The 25,542-nt window shown below is 48.0% G+C and overlaps 1 protein-coding gene across 7 annotated transcripts in view; it reads right to left on the bottom strand.

Moving 5' to 3' along the window:
* Window positions 1-25,542, bottom strand: part of ABCC1 (ATP binding cassette subfamily C member 1 (ABCC1 blood group)) — a 186,958-nt gene that overhangs the window by 85,330 nt on the left and 76,086 nt on the right. For 5 of the 7 annotated variants that reach the window (XM_034950822.3, XM_034950824.4, XM_055099364.2 and 2 more), the window contains exons 6-12: window positions 23,172-23,233; window positions 19,762-19,893; window positions 12,763-12,993; window positions 11,433-11,610; window positions 9,141-9,302; window positions 4,601-4,693; window positions 1,149-1,352 (exon numbers count right to left, since the gene is read on the bottom strand). In XM_034950822.3, the coding sequence (XP_034806713.3) occupies window positions 1,149-1,352; window positions 4,601-4,693; window positions 9,141-9,302; window positions 11,433-11,610; window positions 12,763-12,993; window positions 19,762-19,893; window positions 23,172-23,233 (1,062 nt within the window). The remainder of the gene's footprint in view (window positions 1-1,148; window positions 1,353-4,600; window positions 4,694-9,140; window positions 9,303-11,432; window positions 11,611-12,762; window positions 12,994-19,761; window positions 19,894-23,171; window positions 23,234-25,542) is intronic. The other 2 variants (XM_055099365.2, XM_055099367.2) reach the window with 1 other exon arrangement.

Raw genomic sequence — 25,542 nt, 5'->3', positions numbered from 1 at the left:
CTAGTGGGGGAAAAGCAGACAATAAAATAAGTACATTTTATTTTATTTATGTTTTTTTTTTGTTGTTTTTTTTTTTACTTTTTTGAGACAGGGTCTTGCTCTGTTGCCCAGGCTGGAGTGCCGTGGCTCGATCTCAGCTCACTGCAACCTCAGCCTCCCAGGTTCAAGGGATTCTCATGTCTCGGCCTCCTGAGTAGCTGGGAATATAGGCATGCACCACCGTGCCCAGCTAATTTTTTTTTTTTTTTTTTTTTTTAGCAGAAACAGGGTTTCACCAGGTTGGCCAGGCTGGTCTCGAGCTCCTGGCCTCAAGTGATCTACCCACCTTGGACTCCCAAAGGGCTGGGATTACAGGCACAAGCCACCACACCCAGCCCAAAATAAGTAAATTTTAGAGTGTGTTTAGACCATGCCACTTGACATGTGGCCCATGAGACACTGACAATCCACACTTTGTGACCAGTTGGTGAGAAAATAAGGAGGCAGCACCATAATGTAGATCAACTATGGCACCAAGCATGCCGTTCGACTCAGCTCGCACTTTTTGTCTTGCAAGCCTATCTTAATGCAGGAAGCAGGGGGCACTGGTTTACATTCTGGCACAAGCTCCTTATATCACAGTAAATAGATAACGAACGGTTCCTACACTGGTTGGCTAGAAGCTGCTAAGTGTGAATAAAATAAAGGAGAATGGAGAAGATGGCAAATGTTTAAACCAAGTGTTCAGGGAAGGCCTTGCTGACATAGTGACTTTTTTGTTTGTTTGTTTGTTTTTGAGACAAGGTCTTGCTCTGTCGCCCAGGCTGGAGTGCACTGGCGTGATCTTGGCCCACTCCAACCGTCGCCTCCCAGGTTGAAGTAATTCTCTTGCCTCAGCCTCCCAAGTAGCTGGGACTACAGGCATGCGCCACCACACCCGGCTTATTTTTTTGTATTTTTAGTAGAGACTGGGTTTCACCATGTTGGCCAGGCTGGTCTTGAACTCCTGACCTCAGGTGATCCACCTGCTTTGGCCTCCCAGAGTGCTGGGATTACCAAGCATGAGCCACTGCACCTGGGCAACATAGTGACCTTTTAAAAATATTCAGGTACGCAGACAAAATAAAACATCAAACAATGAGGGCCAGGAAAAATGTGGCTTCACTCACCAGGAAGGGCGTGCAGACCCAGGTGAAGGTGCCCACGGCTGACAGGTAGGCAGACTTCTTCAGCACCTTCAGCTCCTCCTGCCTGATGGCCAGCACCTTGTCCTTGAATGCCAGCTCCCAGGCATAAAGCTTTAGCACTTTGATCCCACTGAGAATTTCATTCATCAGCTTGATCCGATTGTCTTTGCTCTTCATGTGGGCCACCTTGGAAGAGAAGGGCAGTCAACACATCTGGGGCGACCCTGGGATCAGCCCATCACTCAACATCACCAGCTATTTTTTTCATAAACTTTATTATATACTTTGACATGTAAATGTTTTTTATATTGATTTTTTTTTTCTTTTCAATAGAGATGGGGTTTCACCATGCTGCCCAGGCTGGTCTCAAACTCCTGTGCTGGGATTACAGGTATGAGCCACCGCACTGGGCCTCAACTTCACCGTCTATTAAAAATGAGCCTCCTGAGGGTGGGAGAGCTGACCCTGTAATCCCTACTAGCCCTAGTCTTGAGCCCCAAGACCACACCAAAGGACCCCACTATCAAGAAAAAAAAAAACCCTTCAAATCATGTTAGGTTAGACATTGGAGAAACATACTCAATTTAGAATCCAGGAACAGAGGCAAGAAAAACCCTTCAGGTGTACAGAAAAGAAGGGATTCAGTCCCTACTCTGCTGACCCAAACACAGGAGACATGGTGGTGGTGTTTTTTTTCTCTGTTTTCTTATTTTTTCTTTTTTTTGTGTGTGACAGAGTCTCGCTCTGTTGCCCAGGCTGGAGTGCAGTAGCACGATCTCGGCTCACTGCAACCTCTGCCTCCCGGGTTAAAGAGATTCTCCTACATCAGCCTCCTGAGTAGCTGGGACTATAAACGCCTGCCACCACGCCTGGCTAATTTTTCTATTTTTAGTAAAGACGGGGCTTCACCATGTTGGCCAGGCTGGTTTCGAACTCCTGACTTCAAGTGATCCACCAACCTCGGCCTACCAGAGTGCTGGGATTACAGGCGTAAGCCACCGCACCCAGCCTGTTTTCTTATTTCTTGTCAGCCCAGTTTTCTTTTTGGAAACATCATCTCACTCTGGCATCCAGGCTGGAGTGCAGTGGCATGATCATAGCTCACTGCAGCCTTGAATTCCTGGGCTCAAGCGATCCTCCCACCTCAGCCTCCTTAGTATCTGGGACCACAGGCACATGCCACCACACCCGGGTCATTTTTGTATTTTTTGTAGAGATGGCACCTTGCTATGTTGCTCAGGCTGGTCTTGCACTCCTGGCCACAAGCCATCCTCCTGCCTCAGCCTCCCAAAGAGCTGGGATTACAGACATGAGCCCCTGTGCCTGGCCCATGGTTGTTAAAATAGTGAAATGTTTCTGTACTGGCTAGCACTGGTTCCAAATAGTGGATACTTGCGCAGTGCAGTTGTTAAATACTTTTACTACCACCCAGGATTTTGTGTATAGCAGCAACTTTTCTAAGCATTTTACATGTGTTCAGACACTTAACAATCACAAGAACTCTATCGTTTAGTGCTACAGTCATCCCCGGGTCACAGACGGGAAGAATGTAAGCTACATGATCTGGAGGCCAGGGACTGAAATGGGTTGAGTCGGGCCACTCAGGGCATCCTACACATCAAGAGACTGAAGGGTGACTCAATCCTAAAGCCCCTGCCTCACCCATCCCACCCAACCCCCCCATGTGAGGCCTCTCCTTCCAACAGGCCCACGTCCTGAAACTCATCTCCCTGTGGTATCGCCAGTGCAGCCTAGTGCTCCCATTTGAAATTCCACAGCACACCATAAATATCCATCAACAGAAGAGCAAAGAAATAAACCACACCATCTCCGTTATAGACCAAAAGGCACCGGGTCGGGAGAATGAATTGAAGCTATACGGCACAGCACAGAGAGGTCCCCAAAGCAGGGCGCTAACAGACAAAAATCATGCTGCCACGTGGGCCCATTTAGGTAAAAACAGATATGGTAATAATATCACACACACAAAACATATATAATGGCCAGGCATGGTGGCTCATGCCTGTAATCCCAGCAATTTGGGAGGCCGAGGCGGGTGGATCATCTGAGGTCAGGAGTTCAAGACCAGCCTGGCCAATGTGGTGAAGCCTCATCTCTACTAAAAATACAAAGATTAGCTGGGTGTGGTGGTGGGCACCTGTCATCCCAGCTGCTCGGGAGGCTGAGGCAGGAGAACTGCTTGAACCCGGGAGGCAGAGGTTGCAGTGAGCCAAGATCGTACCACTGCACTCTAGCCTGGGCAACAAAGTGAGACTCCATCTCAACAAACAAACAAAAAAACCCACATATATAAAAACAAACCAAACTATACCATTAATCAGGTCTGTATATACATACGTAGAAAGTTGTAGAAGGATTTGCTTCTATATATTTGCAGTGGTTGAGAGAGTAGGGAAGGGGGTATCCCCTTTTAATTTACGTACTTTTGTACGATTTAAACTTTTTTTTTTTTTTTGAGACAGGGTCTCACTCTGTTGTGCAGTGGCACAATCATGGCTCACTACAGCTTCGACCTCCTGGGTTCAGGTGATCCTCATGCTTCAGCCTCCCAAGTAGCTGGGACTACAGGCACGCATCACCACACGCAGCTAACTTTTCCATTTTTGGTAGAGACAGGTTTCATCATGTTTCCCAGGCTGGTCTTGAACTCCTAAGCTCAGGCGATCCACCCACCTTGGCCTCCTAAAATGCTGAAATTACAGGGGTGAGCCTGGCTTGATTTGAACTTTTTTATAATAAGAAACCTCACTCTATTACTTGGGTATTCAAACTTTTTAAAATACAAAATATCTCCAAAAATAAAAAGCTGAAAGCCGGGCATGGTGGCTCACACCTGTAATCCCAACACTTTGAGAGGCTGAGGCAACAGGATCACTTAAGCGCAGGAGTTTGAGACCAGCCTGGGCAACACAGCAAGGCCCCATTTTAGAAATTAATTACTTTAATTTAAATAAAGAGATTAACAGCATGTATCCTATAAGGTAAGAGCTAATAAGGGGGAAAAAAGTAGGGGGTAATTTGTACTCAACTCTTGAAAGCTGAGTCACACATACACATAATAAACAAGACCATGGGAAACAAGGACTTTCTCGGAGGCTCACAGACCTTCTGATTCCAGTCACCGGCCTACAAGGTCTAACCATGTGTCAGGAGCTCTCAATCTTGGCTGCCCAATATAATGACCTGGGAAGCTTTAAAACATCTTGATGTCCAGACCCCACCCACAATAAGTGAATCAGAATCCCAGATATGCGGCCGGGGCATCAGCATTTGTTAAGGCTCCCCAAGTGACTCCAACTGGCAGGCAAGGCTGAGAACCCCAGGGACAGAGCAGAAGGAACTGGACTAAAATTCTCATGGAGAGGCCCCTGCCTAGGGCCCGGCTTGGGGACCCGCAGAGACACATGCCTTACCTGGTACGTCTTGGTCTTCATCGCCATCACAGCATTGACGGGCACCATGAGGACCATCACCGCCACTCCAGCCAGGACGGAAGGGCCCAGGTTCTAAGGAAGGAAAGGAGACTCTTCATCACTCACCAGACAGAAGAAAACAGGGCCCTTAACAGCTTCCCCGGCTGATTCATCCCACGTGGACGCTGCTGACCAAGTTCAGGGCAAGGTGTGTTACTTTTACCCCACAATAGGGTGTTAAGAGCCTGTGGTTTCATTCCTGAGCATCTCTCCAGGTCCTCCCAATCCCTTGAAGAATAAGCAGGTCCATGCTCCTTTCTCCCAAGCCCTTGGGGCCACATGAGTTTTGCAAATTGCAACTTCAGGCTTCTAATTTTTTTTTTTTTTAGGAGATGAGGTCTCACTATGTTGCCCAGGCTGCAGTACAGTGGCTATTTGCATCAGTGATCCTCCTACTTCAGCCTCCAAAGTAGCTGGGACTACAGGTAAGCATTAGGTCTTGCTACATTGCCCAGGCGGGTCTCCAACTCCTGGGCTCCAGCGATCCTCCCAATTCAGCCTCCCAAGTAGCTGTGACTAGTCACATCACCATGCCCAGCTAATTTTTTTGGTTTTTTGTAAGGACAGGGTCTCACTATGTTACTCAAACTGCTCTCGATCTCCTGGGCTCAAGTGACCCTCCCAACTCAGCCTCCCAAGTAGCTGTGACTACAGTCACACCACCATACCCAGCTATTTTTTTGATTTTTTGTAGAGACAAGGTCTCACTATGTTGCCTAAGCTGGTCTCAAACTCATGGGCTCAAGCGACCTTCCCACCTCTGCCTCCCAAGTAGCTGGGATTACAGGCGCGAGCCATCACACCCAGCTTAGATTTTTAGAAAGGTAATAAGGTAGTAAGCAGAAAAGTGTGAACACGACCACCTGACTGCTTTTCCTGCTTGAAGGCTGCTTACAAGTTTAGCCCTTGGCTAGTGTCTGCATACTTACAGGGTTTCCACCAGTAACAGAATTGGGTAGAGTAGCTCAGTGTGCCTCAACTGTTTGTACAAACAATATGGTTTATGCTGAACACCGCTTTCCCTCTGGGAGTCTAGACTTTTGGTATGTGCCAAGCAAAGGCTGCTTATGTGACCTGCCCCTAATACAAACCCAGGAATTGAGCTCCTACCAAGCTTCCCTGGTTGGCAACATTTCACACACATAATCATCATGGTTGCCAGAGAATTAGTGAACCTGTGACTCTGCTGGGGACTCCCGGAAGCCTGCACCTGGCTTCTCTTGAACACCGCCCCATGTGTGCCTTCATTCCTTGCTAATTTTGCTGTATTAACTTATAGCTTTGTGGCCAGGTGCAGTGACTGACACCTGTAATCCCATCACTTTGGGAGGCCAAAGTGGTAAGAAAGCTTGAGGGTAGAAGTTCCAGACCAGCCTGAGCAACACAGCAAGACCCCCATTTCTACAAAAAAATAAATAACTTAGCCAGGCATGGTGGCGTGCACCTGTAGTCCCCAGCTAGATGAGATGACAAAGTGGGAAGATTGCTTGAGGCCAGGAATTTAAGGCTGCAGTGAGCTATGATCGCACCACTGCACTCCAGCCTGGGCAACAGAGCAAGACTCTGTCCCTTAAATAAAAAAAAATTAAAAAAATAAAAAAAAAAAACCAGAACAAAAAAACAAGACAGCCCCCACAACAAAGAACTGTCTGGCCCCAAGTGTCAACAGTGCTGAGCTCAAGCAACTACCATTTAAAACAAAACGTGATGTTAGACAATTTTCTTAATGGTTCATAAACCAATCCTGAAGGCAGTTCTAAAACAAATGTTCCAAAAATATTTTTCCCATAGTAGCACTTTAACAAAAGTAGACTCCCCAAGACACCTGCTTGAAAAGACAATTTATTTAGATTTTTTTTTTTTTCTTCTAGAGACAGGGTCTTGCCTTGTCACCCAGGTAGGAGTGCAGTGGTATGATCCTAGCTCACTGCAGCCTCTGCACTCCCAGGCTCAAGCAATCCTCCTGCCTCAGCCTCCAGGGTAGCTGGGACCACAGGTAGGCACCACCACGCCCAGCTAATTTTTTTTTTTTTTTTTTTTTTTTTTTTTGTAGAGACAGGGTCTCACTATGTTGCCCAGGCTGGTCTCAAACTCCTGGCTTCAAGCAATCCTTCCACCTCAGCCTCCCAAAGTGCAGGGATTACAGGCGCATGCCACCTATATCTGTACCCAGCCTATTAGATAACTAAATTCTGGTGTTTTTTCTGAGTTTTATTATTAGAAACACTTTACTCACCTTCTGCTCTACAAATGTACAAAAAAAAAAAAAAAAAAAAAAACTACAGCCAAATAAACTAGTAATTTTTTCTTCTTCCTTTTTCTTTTTTTTGAGACAGAGTCTCGCTCTGTTGCCCAAGCTGGTATGCAGTGGTGCAAACTCAGCTCAATACAACCTCCCCCTCCCGGATTCAGGCCATTCTCCTGCCTCGGCCACCCAAGCAGTTGAGATTATAGGCATACACCACCATGCCTGACTAATGTTTATATTTTTAGTAGAGACGGGGTTTTGCCATGTTGGCCAGGCTGCTCTCCTGGCCTCAGATGATCCACCCACCTTGGCCTCCCAAAGTGTTCAGATCACAGGCATGAGCCATTTCGTCCAGCCCTTCTCTTTCAATAACAGATAATAATTTGAGCTGTGCCCATTATGCATCAGGCCCTGCTGGGGTTGTACCCACGGAAGACACAAAAGTCAGCTGCTATATGTCTGCAAGTAGCTAACATGTTACCCTTCAAAGAGGAGGCAGTACACTGAGCATGCAAAAAAAAAAAAAAAACTATTTCAGGGAGTGGGCTGGGCACGGTGGCTCACGCCTGTAATTCCAACACTTTGGGAGACCACAGAGGGTAGATCACCTGAGGCCAGGAGCTCAAGATCAGCCTAGCCAACATGGTCAAACACTGTCTCTACTAAAAACACACAAAAAAACATTTAGTGGGCGTGGTGGCGTAAGCCTGTAGTCCCAGCTACTCGGGAGACTGAGGTAGGACAATTGCTTGAAACTGGGCGGCAGAGGTTGCAGCGAGCCAAGATGGCACACCGCACTCCAGCCTGGGCAACAGAGCCCGGCTCCATGTCAAAACAAAAACAAAACAAAAAAAACTATTTCAGAAAGTATTATTAGATGAGTTCCTATACTAAAGTTATTGGGACTCAAAATTCAAAAGAAGAAGTCCATCTAATTGAGAGGGGAGGGTAAATCAATGGAAGTAGTGTTTGTTACAGCCTTGGGGGATGAGCAGGCTTTCATCAATTAGGAAGAAGGAAGGAAAAGTACATGGCAAAGATCCAGAGGTAGCAAAGCACAAGGCATGTGTTGTGCTATGAGCCTCTTTGCTTATCATTTTATTTTGGGAACTCTCCCTCTCCACATGGAAGGGCTGTCAATCACATCACTTCTGCCATGGGAGAGGACATGTGACCCAGGCTGGCCAATGAGAGAACTCTGCCTCCTGGGCCACAGTGATTGGTTCACATGTGTGAATAGGACCAAGCCAGGCCAATCAGAGTGCTCTCTGAGACTGACTCTGGCTGTGCAGAGAAATGCTGCCTTGTCTTTTCTCTGGCACCTTTATCTGTCAGGATGTTATCAGCCCAAAGCTACGGAGCCATGTAGGGAAGTACCACTGAGAATGATGTTAACTCAGAGGACAACAGGGCAGTGGGTGAAACTGAGTACTGACAACATTGCTTGATCTCCTGGATCAATCCACACCTGAAGCTAGTCCCCAGATTTCTGAGATACATGCAAGCCCCCCAAAGTTCCCTTTATTTACTTAGGCTACTTTTTTTTTTTTTTTTTGAATTGGAGTTTCACTCTTGTTGCCCAGGCTGGAGTGCAATGGCCCAATCTCGGCTCACCGCAACCTCTGCCTTCCAGGTTCAAGCAATTCTCCTGTCTCAGCCTCCCAGGTAGCTGGCATTACAGGCATGCACCACCACGCCCAGCTCATTTTGTATTTTTAGTAGAGACGGGGTTTCTCCACGTTGAGGCTGGTCTCGAACTCCTGATCTCAGGTGATCTGCCCGCCTCGGCCTCCCAAAGTGCTGGGATTACAGGCGTGAGCCTCTGCAACCGGCCACTTAGGCTACTTTAAGACAGATTTATATCCCTTGCAATTGAGAGAATTTTGACCACCATAATTAGGGACTAATGAATAAGTGACTCTGGTTAGCGTTTGGGAGGATTCAAGGGGAGAAATATGATGTGTCCATTGTAGGGTAGTTAATTACTGACACTGTCAAGGAAAAGAGAAAATGAAAACGCCATGCCACCAAGGAGAACATCAACCTGACAATTCAGGAAAGGAACAAAATACTGAGGAATTGGTTAACAGGCTGGAAAATAAAATATGAACGACAGCCGGAACTGCCAGGAAGCTCTACATGCCATTACCATCAACACCCACTCCCTCAGCCCACTGCCCACACGTAGAAGTCCCTCCCTGCATGCAAAGGGAAACGGCGTCAAACACACACCAGCCACAGGAGGTAGAGAGCAAGGATGACTTGCAGGGGGGCTGACCAGATCATGTTAATGTACGTGGCCAAGTCCATGAACCTCTGAGCGTCCACAGACATGAGGTTGACAATCTCCCCGACCGTGGAGGATTTTCTGGCTGAATTGGTGATCACCAGGGCCTGGGGGACAAAGGAGAGGGAAGGTGGGTGAGTGTGGCAGGTGAAGAGGCCTGACTCTCCCTCCAGACCCACGGAGAGGAAGGAGACTCTCAGGGGCAGAAATGCCGCAGATCTCTCCTCCTCCCCTCCCGACCTATCTGTCTGCCCAGGACGCCTGTGTCATCTCAAAGCCCACATTCTTATCCACGGTGCTCAGTGCCTCCCGACCTTGAACTCATCAGTTGGCAAGGGACCCTAGGTGTCCTCGAAACCAGGGCTTCGCATGCTTTAATGTGCACACATGCGGCCGGGTTTTTTTGGGGGGAGTGGTGGGGGGTGGGGGGAGTTGTTTCGGATTCTGCAAGTCTGGGGTGTGGCCTGGGATTCTGCATTTCTACACTTCCAGGCTGTGCCAATGCTACTGGTCCCAGATCCCACTGAAGGACTGAGGGTCTGGGCCAGGGTCTCTAATCCTTGGCATTCTTGACATCTGGAGCCAGATAATTCTTTGGGGGGCTGTCCTGCGCACTGTAGGAGTTTTAGCAGCAATCCCTGGCTTCGACCCACTACATGCCCTTGCCCCCAGTTGGGACAACCAAAAATGCCCCCAGATATTGCCAAACATGCCCTGGTGGGGGAAAATCTCCCTAGCCCTCAAACATGATTGCACACTATCACCTGGTGAGTTTTAAAAACACTAAGACATTAGCAGGCGTGGTGATGCATGCCTCTGGGCCCAGCTACGTGGTGGGCTGAGGTGGCAGGATGGTTTGAGCCCAGGAGGTGGAGGCTGCAGTGAGCCAAGATCATGCCACTGCACTCTAGCCTGGGTGACAGAGCGAGACCCTATCTCAAAAAATAAAAATAAATAAAAAATAAAAACAATGACACCTGGGTGCAACCACAGCAATCGCAATTTCACTGGTCTGGTGCAACCTAGGAGTCAGGAAGTTTTTTTGTTTTTTCAGACAGGGTCTCATTCTGTCACACAGGCCGGAATGCAGGGATGCTATCAGGACTCACTGCAGCCTCCAACTCCGGGGCTGAAGTGATTCTTTTAACTCAATCTCCTGAGTAGACGGGACTACAGGTACGCACCACCATACCTGGCTAATTTTTTTAAATTTTCTGCAGAGCCAGGGTCTTGCTATATTGACCAGGCTGGTATTGAACTTCCAGCCTCCAGTGATTCCCCCACCTTGGTTTCCCAAACTGCTGGGATTCCAGGCATAAGCTACAGTGCCTGGCCTGCATCAGTTTAAGCTCCCCAGGTGAGTCTAATTCACAGACGGGCCTGAGAATCACTCCTCCAGTTCATCAAGTACCTGCAAGACTGTCTCTTCCTAACCTAGGAGCCAAGCAGTTTCCTTGACCTCGAGACAAAAAAAAAAAAAAAAAATTATAGGGATCAAGAAGGTAATTTAGGTCCTTTGAAATTGGATGTACACAAATGCCTGCTACATACTCTTATCATGCAAGGAATGTGCCACCTGCTCAGTTCAAATTAAGAGTGACAACAGGCTGGGCGCGGTGGCTCATGCCTGTAATCCCAGCACTTTGGGAGGCTGAGGCAGGCGGATCACCTGAGGTCAGCAGTTCAAGATCAGCCTGGCCAACATGGCGAAACCCTGTCTCTACTAAAAATACAAAAATTAGCCGGTCGTGGTGGCAGGCGCCTGTAGTCCCCGCTACTCAGGAGGCTGAGGCAGAAGAATCGCTTGAACTCAGGAGGCGGAAGTTGCAGTGAGCCAAGATCATGCCACTGCACTCCAGTCTGGGGGAGAGAGTGAGACCTGGTCTCAAAAAAACGAAAAAAAAAAGAGTGACAACAAGCTGAAACACAGAATGTTAACAGCAGAATGAGGATCCAAACTTGGATTTCCCCACAACAAGGGCCACTGATCCATCTAAGAAACTCAATTACTCACAGCTGATACACAAAGACATCTACACGCCCACCCTTGAAATCAGCTTTCCTAACGTACAATGCCTGATGCGTACTGTCCCTGCCACCTAAGGTCACGGAAGCTACCCTCATCCTACTGCTCCAGAAGCTGGGCTGGAAATCCCCACGCTGGCCCCAGAGTAACCCAGGGCTGCAGGAGGGGATGTGGAAGTCGGGCCACATGCCAATGGCACAGCGCCCCCTACCTTCCGATAGACAGCCCCAATGACAGCGGTCTTGATTCTCATGCCACTGACGAAGCAGATGTGGAAGTACTGGTGCAGCACGAGGGTCTGCAGGCAGGCAGTGACAAACAGCAGCACGGTGTAGAAGTAGCCCTGCCAGTCTGGGGCCTTCGTGTCGTTCACGAACTTGATGAGCAACCTGCAAAGGAGCAAACAGAGGGCCTGGAATGACTTGTGACACGTGGGGGCAGGGAAAAGAGCTTCAGTGTTGGCACTGCAACTTTCTCCTGAGCCAGATGAGCTAGACACTATCACTTCAATTTCATAGATGGAAAAACAAGTCCACAGTGGTGATCTGGCTGTGCAGGTGGCCCAAACTGCTCATAAAAGAGGCCTCTGCCTTGGGGTTGTGCACTAATTGCTCTAGCTATATCTCATCACCAGCAAGTCACCCAAAGGAATTGCATAGGGAACACGAGGTAAAGAGGTAGGGAGGAAAAGAGAAGGGATGTGTAGCCCCTGAGTCACAGAGCAGCAGAGAGCCAGGTAGGAGAGAGGCAACTTCCTTTCTGACTCCCCAGTTCCTGGTTGCAGTTTTTGTTGTTGTTTTTTTTATTCTTTTTTTTTTTTTTTTTTGAGACAAAGTCTTGCTCTGTTGCCAAGGCTTGAGTTCAGTGATGCAATCAGCTTGCTGTAACCTCTGCCTCCTGGGTTCAAGCAATTTTTATGCCTCAGCCTCCTGAGTAGCTGGGATTACAGGCGTGCACCACCACGCCTGGCTAATTTTTGTATTTTTAGCAGATGGTTTTACCATGCTGGCCAGGCTGGTCTTGACCTCCTGACCTCAGGTGATCTTCCCACCTCAGCCTCTCAAAGTGCTGGGATTATAGGCATGAGCCACTGCGCCCAACCCTGGTTGCAGTTTTTTCATGAGATCTGCTGGCATTTCCTTGCTCTTGATTTCCCAAGACAATGCCATATTCTCCCCATTTGGGTTTCAGGGGAGCCTAGTGGGTTTCTGTTACTTGCAAACGATGTGGTCTTCACTAATATGGTAATTAAGTAAAGCATAAAGTAAAGCTAGGCAGTGACCATGGCTCACATCTGCAATCCCAGCACTTTGGGAGGCCGAGGCAGGAGGATCGCTTGAAGTCAGGAGCTCGAGACCAGCCTGACCAACAAAGCAAGACCCTGTCTCTATTTTTTTCAAAAAAGCTAAAGTAAAAATGGAGACATCTGGCTATGAGCCCACTTCAGGACACAGCATGACCCCAGGGTTATGACTGATGCAACTGAAAGATCAAATCCAAGGAGGGAAAATGGAGCCCACCTGGGAGGGAAGGGGTCTTACTTTAAGATCTGCGGCCCGGAAAACATCATCAGGTCGTGGATGGCCTTAAAGAAGAAGCTCATGAGGAAGTAGGGCCCAAAGGTCTTGTATAACACCTTAAACAGAGAGGGGTTCCACTCCTTCTGTGGGGACTTGACAATCAAAGCCTCCACCTCCTCATTCGCATCCACCTTGGAACTCTCTTTCGGCTGGGCAGGATCCTTGGAGGAGTACACGACCTTCACCGGCTGCCTGGAACACAAGGAGGTGAAGCCGTTGTGGGGTCTGCCAGAGATGCAGCCCCCTACCACAGGGACATGGCCAGGGAATGTCACCCTTCAGGGAAGGCAGAGTCAAAGACAACAAGCCCAGGGAGAGAGGCAGCTCAGCACAGTGGTTACAAACACGGGCTCCAGAGCCACGGGCTCCAGAGCCACCGGCTCAAGGTCTGGCTTGGCCACTGGCCAGCTGCGTGACTTCAGGCAAGGTCCTTAAGCTCTCTGGGCCTCAGTTTCCTCCTCTGTGAAATGAGGATAAAAGTAGGACCTACCTCCAAGGTAGGTAAGATTAAACGAGTTGAATAAGTTAAAGACTTAGAAAACTGATGGCTCCAAACTGATCTAGAGTCAAGGCAATCCCCATCAAAAGCCCAGCTGGCTGCCAGGTAGAAATTATGAGCTAACTCTAAAATTCACATGGAAACTCAAGGATCCAGAACAGTCAAAACAATCATGAAAAATAAGAATCAAGTTGGAGGATTCACACTTCCTGATTTCAAAACAATACAAAATAACAATCATGGCCAGGAGTGGTGGTTCACACCTGTAATCCCAGCACTTTGGGAGGCCAAGGTGGCTGGATCACTTGGGGTCAGGAGTTTGAGACCAGCCTGACCAACATAGTGAAACCCCATCTCTACTAAAAATACAAAAATTAGCCGGGCATGATGGCAGGTGCCTGTAATCCCAGCTACTTGGGAGGCTGAGGCAGGAGAATTACTTGAACCTGGGAGGTGGAGGTTGCTGTGAGTGGAGATCAGGCCATTGCACTCCAGCCTGGGTGACAGAGCAAAACTCCATCTCAAAAAGAAAGAACAACAATAGGCTGGGCACAGTGGCTCACGCCTGTAATCCCAGCACTATGGGAGGCCGAGGTGGGCAGATCACTGAGGTCGGCAGGTTCAAGACCAGCCTGACCAAACATGGAGAAACCTCATCTCTACTAAAAATACAAAATCAGCCCGGCATGGTGGCACATACCTATAATCCCAGCTACTTGGGAGGCTGAGGCAGGAGAATCGCTTAAACCCGGGAGGCGGAGGTTGTGGTGAGCTGAGACCACACCGTTGCACTCCAGCCTGGGCAAAAAGACTCGGTCTCAAAAAGAAAAAAACAAAACAAAAAAAAGAACAACAATCATCAAGACAGGTAAAGGGATAGGCATATATACATCAATGCAAAAAAAAAAAAAAAAAAACAGTCCAGCCAGCCAGAGCAACATAGCAAGACCCTATTTCTAAAAAAAAAATTTTTTTTTGACTGGGTGCAGTGGTTCATGCCTGTAATGCCAGCACTTCGGGAGGTCGAGGCGGGTGGATCACTTGAGGTCAGGAGTTTGAGAACAGCCTGACCAACATGGCAAAACCTTGTCTCTACTAAAAACATAAAAAATTAGCCAGGCATGGTGGCGGTTGCCTGTAATCCCAGCTGCTTGGGAGGGTGAGAAAGGAGAATCGCTTGAACTCAGGAGGAGGAGGGGGTTGCAATGAGCCGAGGTTGTGCCACTGCACTCCAGCCTCAGCGCCACAGCAAGACTCTGTCTTAAAAAGCAAATAAATAAAATTGACTGTGACGATGACTGCACAACTCTGTGAACACACTAAAAATCAGTGAATTGTATGTTCTGCATACATGAATTGTGCGGTGTATGAATATCTCAATAAAGCGGTCACCAAAAAAGTAGTCTTTATCTTATAGGGATTTTTTTTTTTTTTTTTTGAGATGGAGTCTTGCTCCATCACACAGGCTGGAGTGCAATGGTGCGATCCCGACTCCCTGCAACCTCCGCCTCCTGCGTTCAAGCAATTCTCCTGCCTCAGCCTCCCGAGTAGCTGGGATTACAGGTGTGCGCTACCACACCCAGCTAATTTTTATGTTTTTAGTAGAGACAGGGTTTCACCATGTTAGCCAAGCTGGTCTTGAACTCCTGACCTCAAGTGATCTGTCTGCCTTGGGCCCCCAAAGTGCTGAGATTATGGGCATGAGCCACTGTGCCCGGTCAATAGTTCGTTCTTGTACATCACTTAGTATTCAGTTGTGCAGATGTACATAACTGGTGCATCTGTCTGTTCACTTGCTAATAGATGTCTGGCTTACCTCCAGTTTGGGTTATCACAAAGTAGCTAAGAACATTCCTGTACCAGCCTTTTATGAACATATGTTCTCAGCTCTGTTGGCTGGATGCCTGGGAAGGGGGTGACTGGTGGTATGTTCACTCTAACTTAAAAAAAAAAAAAAACTGCCAAACTCTTCCAGAGTCACAGAAGCATTTCACATTCATGCCAGCAGAAACCACAGTCCAAAATGGCCCTAAGCTCTGAGTGGCCATACACAAAAGAGAACATAAAACCACTACACACAAACCAATGAAGCACTGGGTTTTTCAATCCAAACAATTCAAGCAATTCTCATGCTTCAGCCCCCCTGTAGCTGGCTTACAGGTGAGCGCCACCACACCCGGCTAATTTTTGTATTTTTAGCAGAGACAGGGATTCACCATGTTGGCCAGGCTGGTCTCGAACTCATGAACTCAGGTGAGCCTCCCGCCTCAGCCTCCCAAAGTACTGCAATGACAGGCATGAGCCACCATGCCCAGCCACACCTGACTTTTGAGAAGGAGTCACTCAGGGGTGAAGAGAGGTGGTAAAAGGATCCAGGAAGCCATGCAGAGCCCCCAGCCCTGGCGTCCATCACCTGATCCCCGAGCCTAGGACACCCAGCAGCCCAGAGCTGCATGGGCTGCATTCCTTTCTCTGGTTAACAAAAGGGATCTGAGTGTAAGGGGCCACACCAGGAAATTCCAGCCTAGGACAGGGTTTTCCTTCTCACTCTCTCCAGGTTCACAGGGGTTACAGGTGCCAGATCTGGCTTATGCCTCTGGGAATAAAGCAAGCGATCCGTCTACCAATGTCCCAAGTAAATGATCCCCTGGCTCCACGCTGAGGATCTCTAAACACCAAGGTACTCACAGAGCCAGACCCTTCTCAGGTGGCCCGCTTTCAAGCCCCAAGACCCAGTTCTCACCACATCCTCCCTGGCAAGATCAAAGTGTACAGATGAATAAATAAAACTTGTACAATTAAAACCTGCCCAGCATGTACTCAGGGCTAGGGCACAGCTTATCATGACATATATCTCACTGAATTCTCAGAAAATGCTCTGGGTGAAAAATGGAGGCTCCAGTCAGCCACAGTGGCTCACGCCTGTAATCCCAGCACTTTGGGAGGCCAAGGTAGGTGGACTGCTTGAGCTCAGGAGCTTGAGAACAGCCTGGGCAACATGGCGAGATATCATCTCTACAAAAAAAAAAAAATATATTAGTCAGGTGTGGTGGCACGTGCCTGTTAGTCCCAGCTGCTAGGGAGGCTGAGGTGGGAGGATCACTCCAGCCTAGGAGATGGAGGTTGCAGTGAGCCAAGATCGTGCCACTGCACTCCAGCCTGGACAAAAGAGTGACACCCTGTCTCAAAAAATAAATAAATAAATAAAATGGAGGCTCCCAGTGAGGCATGAAGGGACTTCATGGACAGCCCTTGAGGTTCCCACCCTGGTCGCCCTGCCTTCACGCTTGTCCCTAAATATCCACCTTCCCCAGGGCAGCCTGGGTTGTTATGAACCAGAACTCAGCTGGGTGTGGTGGCTCACACCTGTAATCCCAGCTATTTGGGAGGCTGAGGCAGGAGGACTGCTTGAAGCCAAGAGTTGGAGACCAGCCTGGGCAACACAGTGAGACCTGTCCTATACATATGTAACTAACCTGCACGTTGTGCACATGTACCCTAAAACTTAAATAATAATAAAATAAAATAAAATAAAATAAATTTTAAAAGGCCAGGCGCAGCAGCTCACACCTGTAATCCCAGCACTTTGGGAGGCCGAGGCAGGTAGATCACCTGAGGTCAGGACTTTGAGACTAGCCTGACCAACATGGAGAAACCCCATCTCTACTAAAAATACACAATTAGCCAGGCGTGGTGGTACATTCCCGTAATCCCAGCTACTCGGTTGCAGTGAGCCGAGATCACACTACTGTATTCCACCCTGGGTAACAGAGTGAGACTCCATCTCAAAAAAAAAAAGAAAAAGCACACACACACACACACACACACACACACACAAGCTTCCTCGGTTACTCTCACCCTCATTTCCTCATTTTTATCTCACCCCAACACTATCATTCTCCAAAGCTTCTTGTCAATGCATGTTTCACAACCAACGTCCTGTCTCCCATATAGAATGTCGATGGCACCCAACTAGAGTGTGTCTCTTTTGTTCCACTCTCTGAACCCTCAGGGACTAAACATCGCTAAGCACAAAAGCAGCAGTCAGTTTCATCTGCTCAGTGGATTAGGAGCCAGGCCAGTGGAGGAGCTTCTGGATTGAAACTCTGTCCTCCTCCCAAGGCTGTGATATTGGCCTCTCCCACGGTGTCTCCAGCAACCTGCTCCCCTGACAAGCTCCAGGGGACACAAAGGTGGGCATCCGTCTTCCATGAGAGGAAGCCGAGCCAGGTGATCAGCAGAGGCGTGGATGATGAGGAATGCTGAAGCCCACACTACAAATGTGGCCTGCTTAGCGGGGGGGATGCTGCAGGTGAGGCTGAAGGAATCCAGATGAGATGGGCGATGTTAGGGGTCAAGTTGACTGGGTTAAGGGATACCCAGATTGCTGTTAAAGTGTTATTTCTGGGTGTGTCTGTGAGGGTGTTTCCAGATGAGACTGGCATTTGAATGAGTGGACTGACTAAGGAAGATCCATCCTCACCCCATGTGGGTGGCACCGCCCAATCAGCAGAGGGTCCGGACACAACAAAAAGTCAGAGTAATGGCAAATGCAGGCGCTCTCTCTTCTGCAGCCGGGATGTCATCCTCTCCCACCCTTGAACATCAGAACTCCAGGATTTCTGGCCTCTGGACTCTGGGACTTACCCAATGACTCCAGGTTCTCAGGCCTTTGACTATGGACTGAGAATTCCATCATCAGTTTCCCTGGGTCTGAGACTTTTGGACTTGGCCTGAGCCATGCTACCAGCTTCCTGGGTTCTCCAGGTTGCAGATGACCTAGGGTGGGACTTTTCAGCCTCCATAATCACATGATCCAGTTTCCCTAGTAGATCCCCTCTTATCCTCCATCCATCCATCCATCCATCATCTATCAGTTATTCATCTATCTATCATCTATCCATCTACCTACCATGTATACATCCACCAACTATCTATCCGTCTGTCATCTACCTATCATCTATCATCTATCAATCTATCATCCATCTATCTATCTATCTATCATCCATCCATCCATCCCACTAGTTCTGTCTCCATGAAGAACTGTAATAAACACGGACCCCACCTTTGCCTGCCAAAAACCTTCAAATGGGTCATGGACATGGGCCATTTCCTTACAATGCTCAGTCACAGAGGCCCAAGCTCTATCTGCCTCCCACGAGACAATTTCTCCCATCACCTGGACCACCCAAACAGCCTCCGACCGGAGTCACGAGGTCCTCTGCTGATGTCCTAGTGGCTGGCACATGGATGTCCAGATTCCCACCCACCATCTGGGTCTGACTGAAGGCCTGTATCCTGGGCATCCCTGGAACAGAATGAGGGACAGAACCCCGGTCTGGGGTTTTTCCCTGTAAGGCCAATGGGTCTGTGGGGAATCCAATGCACCACACTGGCCCCATCACAGTTTATCGTAGTAAACTTACCCCGGAAGAGGCAACAGGAACAAAAACAGCCATTCTACTACCCCCATGGCCGCAATCCACTGCCCCCATGTCACCCGCAATTTCATGTTCCAGCTCGTCCGGGCTCGAGACAAGTCTTATGTCCTTGTTTAACTGGCAGCTGCTTTTCTTTCTTACTGTTACATAGAATAATAACGCATCGTGCAACTAATGGCGTCTCAGATTTGATGAGTTAAGGTATGTGCAGGGGAGGCCCTGGCCTGATTCCCGAAAGAATGACACAGATGGTGTAGTGGGGCACGCCTTACATAGCGGGTAGAGCCTAAAATCCAGTACAGCCAAAATCACCCTCAAATGGGGCTTCTTTGGCTAAACAGACTTACATGGTCAGCTGGGCATGTTGGACAGAACATTCAAACAGCAAGAACATGCAGGATGCCAGATGCTCAGAAAGAGACAGAAAAAAGTGAGACTGACTCAAGGAGGGATAGTCACGCGCCATGGCAAACAGCATCAACTGCCTGTTTGGACAACATTTCTCTTCTTTTTTTTTTTTGAGACGGAGTCTCACTCTGTCTCCCAGGCTAGTATGCAGTGGCGCAATCTCAGCTCACTGCAACCTCTGCCTCCTGGGTTCAAGTGATTCTCCTGCCTCAGCCTCCTGAGTAGCTAGGAGTACAGGCGCCTGCCACCATGCTTAGCTAATTTTTGTATTTTTAGTAGAGACAGGGTTTCACCATGTTGGCCAGGCTGGTCTCAAACTCCCGACTAAGTGATCCGCCTGCCTTGGCCTCCCAAAGTGCTGGGATTAGACATGAGAGCCACCGCACCCAGCTTCTTTCTTCTTTTCTCTGCCCAGTTGCTTTAATGACATGTGAGATCCTACCCCATTTGGCAGAAAAGCAAACTGAGGCCAGGAGGAGAAGTGAGGCATCTTGCCCAGAACCACAAAGCTAGTAACAGGCAGCACTGCCAGGGCCCCATCCTGGATTCAGGCCACAGTAGTGGAAAGGAGGTGACCGGGGCATCCTGGAGGACAAGGAAACTCACACTTACTTCCTAGTCTTGGCGCATTCCTTCTTCCAGTTCTTTACCAAAACAGGCACGACTTGTTCCGACGTGTCCTCCTTGTTTAAGGACCAGAGGTCACTGCCCTCCAGGGGCTGGCGGTAGCCCCGGACAATCAACCTGGGGCCAAGACACAAGGGGGTTAGGCAATGAGAGTCAATGAGAGGAGGACGGGGCTCACTCACTCCACACGCCTGCTGATGCCGCTCCCCTCTGCAGCACAGCTGCCCGCTGCAAATGAAGGCAGCCATGCAGCTTGGGAAGTCAGAATGCGGATGGACATTTGCACATATTACAAGCTAATTACAGTTCATTCTGTTGGGTCACGCAGGAAAAATGGCTTTTTTTTTTTTTTTTTTTTTTTTAGTGGTGCATACAAAAGACTTAGGGAAAAAAGATGATTTAGGAGCGAAGTATCAGGATAGCTCTTTTTTATTTTTTATTATTCATTCATTCATTTATTTATTTGGAGAGAGGGTCTCGCTGTGTCACCCAGGATGGAGTACAGTGGTGCGATCGCAGCTCCCTGCAGCCTCCAGCTCCCGGTCTAGAGTGGTTCTCCCATCTCAGCCTCCTGAGTAGCTGGGACTTTGGGCGTAAGCCATTATGACTGGCTAATTTTTTTTTATTTCTTATTTTTGTAGAGACAAGAGTCTCCCTATGTTGCCCAAGGTGGTCTTGAACCTCCAGGCTCAAGCAACCCTCCCACCTTGGCCTCCCGAAATCTTGGAATTATAGGCATAAGCCACCGTGCCCTGCCAACTTTTTAAAATTTTTAAATTAAAAAGGCTGATATGGGCCAGGCACAGTAGCTCATGTCTATAATCCTAGCACTCTGGGAGGCCGAGGTGGGAGGATTTTGTGAGCCCTGGAGTTCAAGACCAGCCTGGGCAACATAGGGAGACTATCTCTACGAAAAGTAAAAATAAAAAAATTAGCCAGTCATGATGGCTCGCACCTGTAGTCCCAGCTACTCGGGAGGCTGAGGTGGCAGGATTGCTCAAGGCCAGGAGGTGGAGGTTGCAAAGAGCCGTCATTGTGTCACTGCACTCCAGCCTGGGCAACAGAGTCAGACCCTATAAAAAGAAAAAAAAAAAATAGGCTGAAGGAAAAAATTAAAAAATAAAAAGGCTGACATGACAAAGCATTAGTAAGCATGAAATCTGGGTGATGAGATTATTGAGTTTTATTATATTAATCTTTCTATGTCACTCCATCCAGTCTGGAGTGTAATGGCGCCATCTCAGCGCACTGCAACCTCTGCCTCCTGTATTCTAGCAATTCTCCTGCCTCACCCTCCCAAGTAGCTGGGATTACAGGCGTGTGCTGCCCGGCTAATTTTTGTATTGTTAGTGGAGACAGGGTTTCACCATGTAGGCCAGGCTGGTCTCGAACTCCTGACCTCAGGTGATCCACCCACCTTGGCCTCTGAAAGTGCTAACATTACAGGCATGAGCCACCGTGCCCAGCAGACTAAACACTTTTATAATAAAAGGTAAAATACTTTCATGTTTTGTTCTAAAATAATTTCAAACTTATAGAAAAATTACTCAAATCATACTAAGAATTCACTCAACTCACCATTGTTAACACGTTGCCACGTTTGCAGTATCATTCTCTGTCTGTATCCATTGACATGCACACACACACACACACACACACACGCAAACACATCATCTTTTTCTGAACCACTTAAACAGTTAAAGGCCTGGCATGGTGGCTCACACATGTAATCTCAGCACCTTGGGAGGCTGACGTGGGTGGATCACCTGAAGTCAGGAGTTTGAGACCAGCCTGGACAACACAGTGAAACTCCATCTCTACTAAAAATACAAAAATTAGCTGGATGTGGTGGCAGGTCCCTGTAATCCCAGCTACTCAGGAGGCTGAGACAGGAGAATCTCTTGAACCCAGGAGGCAGAGGTTGCAAAGAGCTGAGATCCTGCCACTGCACTCCATCCTGGACGACAGAGCAAGACTCCATCTCAAAAAAAAAGTTAACATACAGCCTCTACATGCCTTTACCCCAGAAAAACTGGAGGTATTCCCTTCCAATCCAGGACATGCTCTTATGTAACTAGAGCACAATTTTCCAAAACAAGAATGAATGTTATTAGCATGCATCCGGGGTCCTGTAGTCATGAACAAATTACATCAACTGTCCCAGTGATGCTTTTTAATAGTAACTTCAAGAAACTATTTAAAACATCTAATTTTTTTAAACGATGTTTGTCATTAAGACAAGGATGAGACCGGGCATGGTGGTTCACGCCTGTAATCCCAGCACTCTGGAGGCTGAGGCGGGAGAATCACTTGAGCTCAGAAGCTGGAGACCAGCCTGGGCAACATGATGAAACCCCATCTCTACAGAAAGTACAAAAATCTGCTGGGCATGGGGGAGTGTGCCTGTAGCCCCAGCTACTCAGGAGGCTGAGGCAGGAGCATCACCTAAGCCCAGTAGATTGGGACTGCAGTGAGCTACAAGTGTGCCGCTGCACTCCAGCCTCAGCGACAGAGCGAAAGCCTGTCTCAAAAAAAAAAAAAAAAAGATGATGCTTATTAGGGGCAAAAAAAGATTCTTCAAACAATCCCCACTAAGATGTTAACAATGGGCAGAAAAAGATATACAAAAAGAGGACCAGAAGGTAGCTGGGCATGGTGGCTCACACCTGTAATCCCAGCCCTTTGGGAAGTCAATGTAGGTGGATCACCTGAGGTCAGGAGTTTCAAGACAAGCCTGGCCAACATGGCAAAACTCTGTCTCTACTAAAAATACAAAAAGTAGCCGGGCATGGTGGCGCAAGCCTGTAATCCCAGCTACCTGGGAGGCTGAGGCAGGAGAATCGCTTGAACCTGGGAGGCGGAGACTTGTAGTGAGCTGAGACTGACAGAGTAAGACTCCGTCTCAAAAAAAAGAAAGACAACCAGAAGAAGGCATACTAAAATGGTGACACTGGTTACCTCTAGATGTCTCCTACACTGCTGATCTGCACATGTGGTTTTTTAACCTACACTTCCTGTGGTGAGACAGTATTATTTTTCTAAGGCGTGGGGAACAGGAGGGGGACAATGACGATAATAACTATACCTAATATGTTAAAAAAAACCCAAATCTGAAGCTAAAGCAAGAGCAGTCCAGCATATGGCTGTCCCAGGCAAAGCCTTCTGCAGAGGTGTCAGCTGCTCACGGCTCATGTGTTTATCACATTCAAGTTCACGGAACTGCCGGACAGAGTTGGTGTCTCTGAGACCACATGGCCAGCACAGGCAGATTCAAGACAACTCTGCAGAAGAGCAAAGGAGGGAGAAGTTGGGGAGGGGGAGCTGAGCATGTTCATTCATTCATTCATTCATTCACTCCCCACCACCTCCCTGAGGTCTGGGGGGCCTGGCCTTACCCTGTGATCCACCAGAAGGTGATCCTCGACAGGAAGGAAGCGCTGGACTCTGGGCAGGGATTCTAGTGGAAAGAAAGCACAGGTTTGGGAGGAAGAGGGAAAGGAACGATTTGACTTTTCATCCAGGTCAGAGCTTAGCAAGTAGTCAGCTGCTCACTCTTCCTTCCAGAGGACTAGCGTCAGCTCCACATGATTCTGCACCCCAAAAGGACCCTCTCCTAATCCCCAGGAGAAAGAAACTCATGGCAGCTCTTCCAGTTTCAATCAACGGAGTGTCTACCATGTGCAACCACAATACAACATGCTATAGACCTGCCTTGTCTTCTATCCCCGCAACAACCCTAGGAGCTGGTGTTAACGTCATCCCTACTTCACTCATTCATTCAACAAATATTTTCTGAGCACCTACTATGTGCTAGGCATTCTACAAGGTACTACAGGGTTGCCTTATATCCCCACAACAACCTCATGAGCGAGTATTACTATTGTCCCCACTTTACTCATTCAGTCACTGAATATTTATTGACCACCTACTATGTGCTAGACACTCTACCAAGAGCTTATATACTTGCATTATTTTATATCCTCATGGAATTCTATAAACATGGTATTACTATTATCTCCACTTCATTCATTCGTTCATCCAACAAGTATTTCCTGAGCACAACCCTTGTGCCAAGCACCCTGCATACAAATCTAACCAAACAGAAATGACCCCTGCCTGTATGGAGCTTGTGGTCTACTGCAGTAATCGTCAGTAATACCTGCCAAGATTCTCTACAATTAGTAGCTAGCTCTTTTCTAAGTGCTTTACACAAACTACCTTATTTAATCTTCATCCTCACCTCACGAGATAAATAAAAGTATTATATCATCCTTGTTTTGCAGTTAAAAGAAACTGGGCCTGTAATCCCAGCACTTTCGGAGGCCGTGGCAGGCAGATCATGAGGTCAAGAGATCGAGACCATCCTAGCCAACATGATGAAACCTTGTCTCTCCTAAAAATACAAAAATTAGCTGGATGTGGTGGCGGGCGCCTGTAGTTCCAGCTACTTGGGAGGCTGAGGCAAAAGAATCGCTTGAACCTGGGAGGCGGAGGTTGCAGTGAGCCATGATCGAACGACTGCACTACAGCCTGGCAACAGAGCAAGAGTGTCTCAAAATAAAAATAAAATAAAATTTAATTTAAAAACTGGGGACCAGAGATGAAAAGATTTGTTCAAGGTCCCACAGCTAAAAGCGATGGAGTCAGGATGTGAGCCCCAAAGAGTCAGGCTCCAGAGAGAGACATGCATCAAATGATCACATGAACAAATGCAAAACTACAACTTCTGGGCCTTGATGTGTGTCCTGAAGGGAGAGAAATATTACCAATGAGACAAAGTAAGTGCATGGGGGCTGATCTGGTGTACGAAGGTCAGAGAAGGCTCCCCCGAGGAAGACAGTCAAGCTGGCACCTGAAGGGTGAGTAGAGCAGAACTAAGTAACAAGGAAAGGCAACGCATTCCCAACAGACAGCAGTGTGTGCAAAGGCCCGGTGGTAGAAGAAAGCATGGTAGACTCCAGGAACCAAGAAGGGGCCTGAGCAGTCTCCACTGGAGGCTGTGCACAGTCTACACTGCAGGCCACACATTTTGGTCTTCATTCTAAGGGCAATGGGAAGTACTGAGAGATTCTAAGCAAGCTATCAAAGAACTTATTTCCCAGAGAAATGAAGATGAGCCCCAAGTCAACAACATGCAGGCAAGGAAAGGGACCGACACACAGCTCCTGGGATGACAGACAAAGCCTGGCTTTCAACATGGATGCATCCGGGTCTAAATTCTGAAACACAAGCTTTAGCAGCAGAGGGAAGAGAGGTCACCATGCAGTAATGAAAGCTTTAGCCAAGGACTCCACTCAAAGTTCCAGCCTTGTGCAGATATAAGGCATTTATAGAGCCCGATAAGGTGGCATACTCTCGTCCAGTGGTTTTCCATTCAAGGCTGGGCGTGCTTTTTAAAAAATACTCTATCCTGGCTGGGTGTGGTGGCTCATGCCTGTAATCCCAGTACTTTGGGAGGCCACGGCGGGCAGATCACTTGTGGTCAGAAGTTCGAGACCAGCCTAGGCAACATGATGAAACCTTGTCTCTACCAAAAATACAAAAAATTAGCTGGATGTGGTGGTGGGTGCCTGCAAGCTCAGCTACTCGGGAGGCTGAGGCAGAATTGCTTGAATCCATGAGGCGGAGGTTGCAGTAAGCTGAGATCGTGCCACTGCACTCCAGCCTAGGGACCCTGTCTCAAACAAAATAAAAATAAAATTAAAAAAAATACTGTATCCGGGCCCTACCCGCACCAGGGAATCTGATTAAGCTGGTTCTGGGTGT

Source organism: Pan paniscus, chromosome 18 (genome assembly GCF_029289425.2).
Source record: "Pan paniscus chromosome 18, NHGRI_mPanPan1-v2.0_pri, whole genome shotgun sequence".
Classification (NCBI taxonomy): domain Eukaryota; kingdom Metazoa; phylum Chordata; class Mammalia; order Primates; family Hominidae; genus Pan; species Pan paniscus.
Note: the sequence above shows the minus strand (reverse complement) of the source record. Positions and strands in the feature narration are given on the sequence as shown.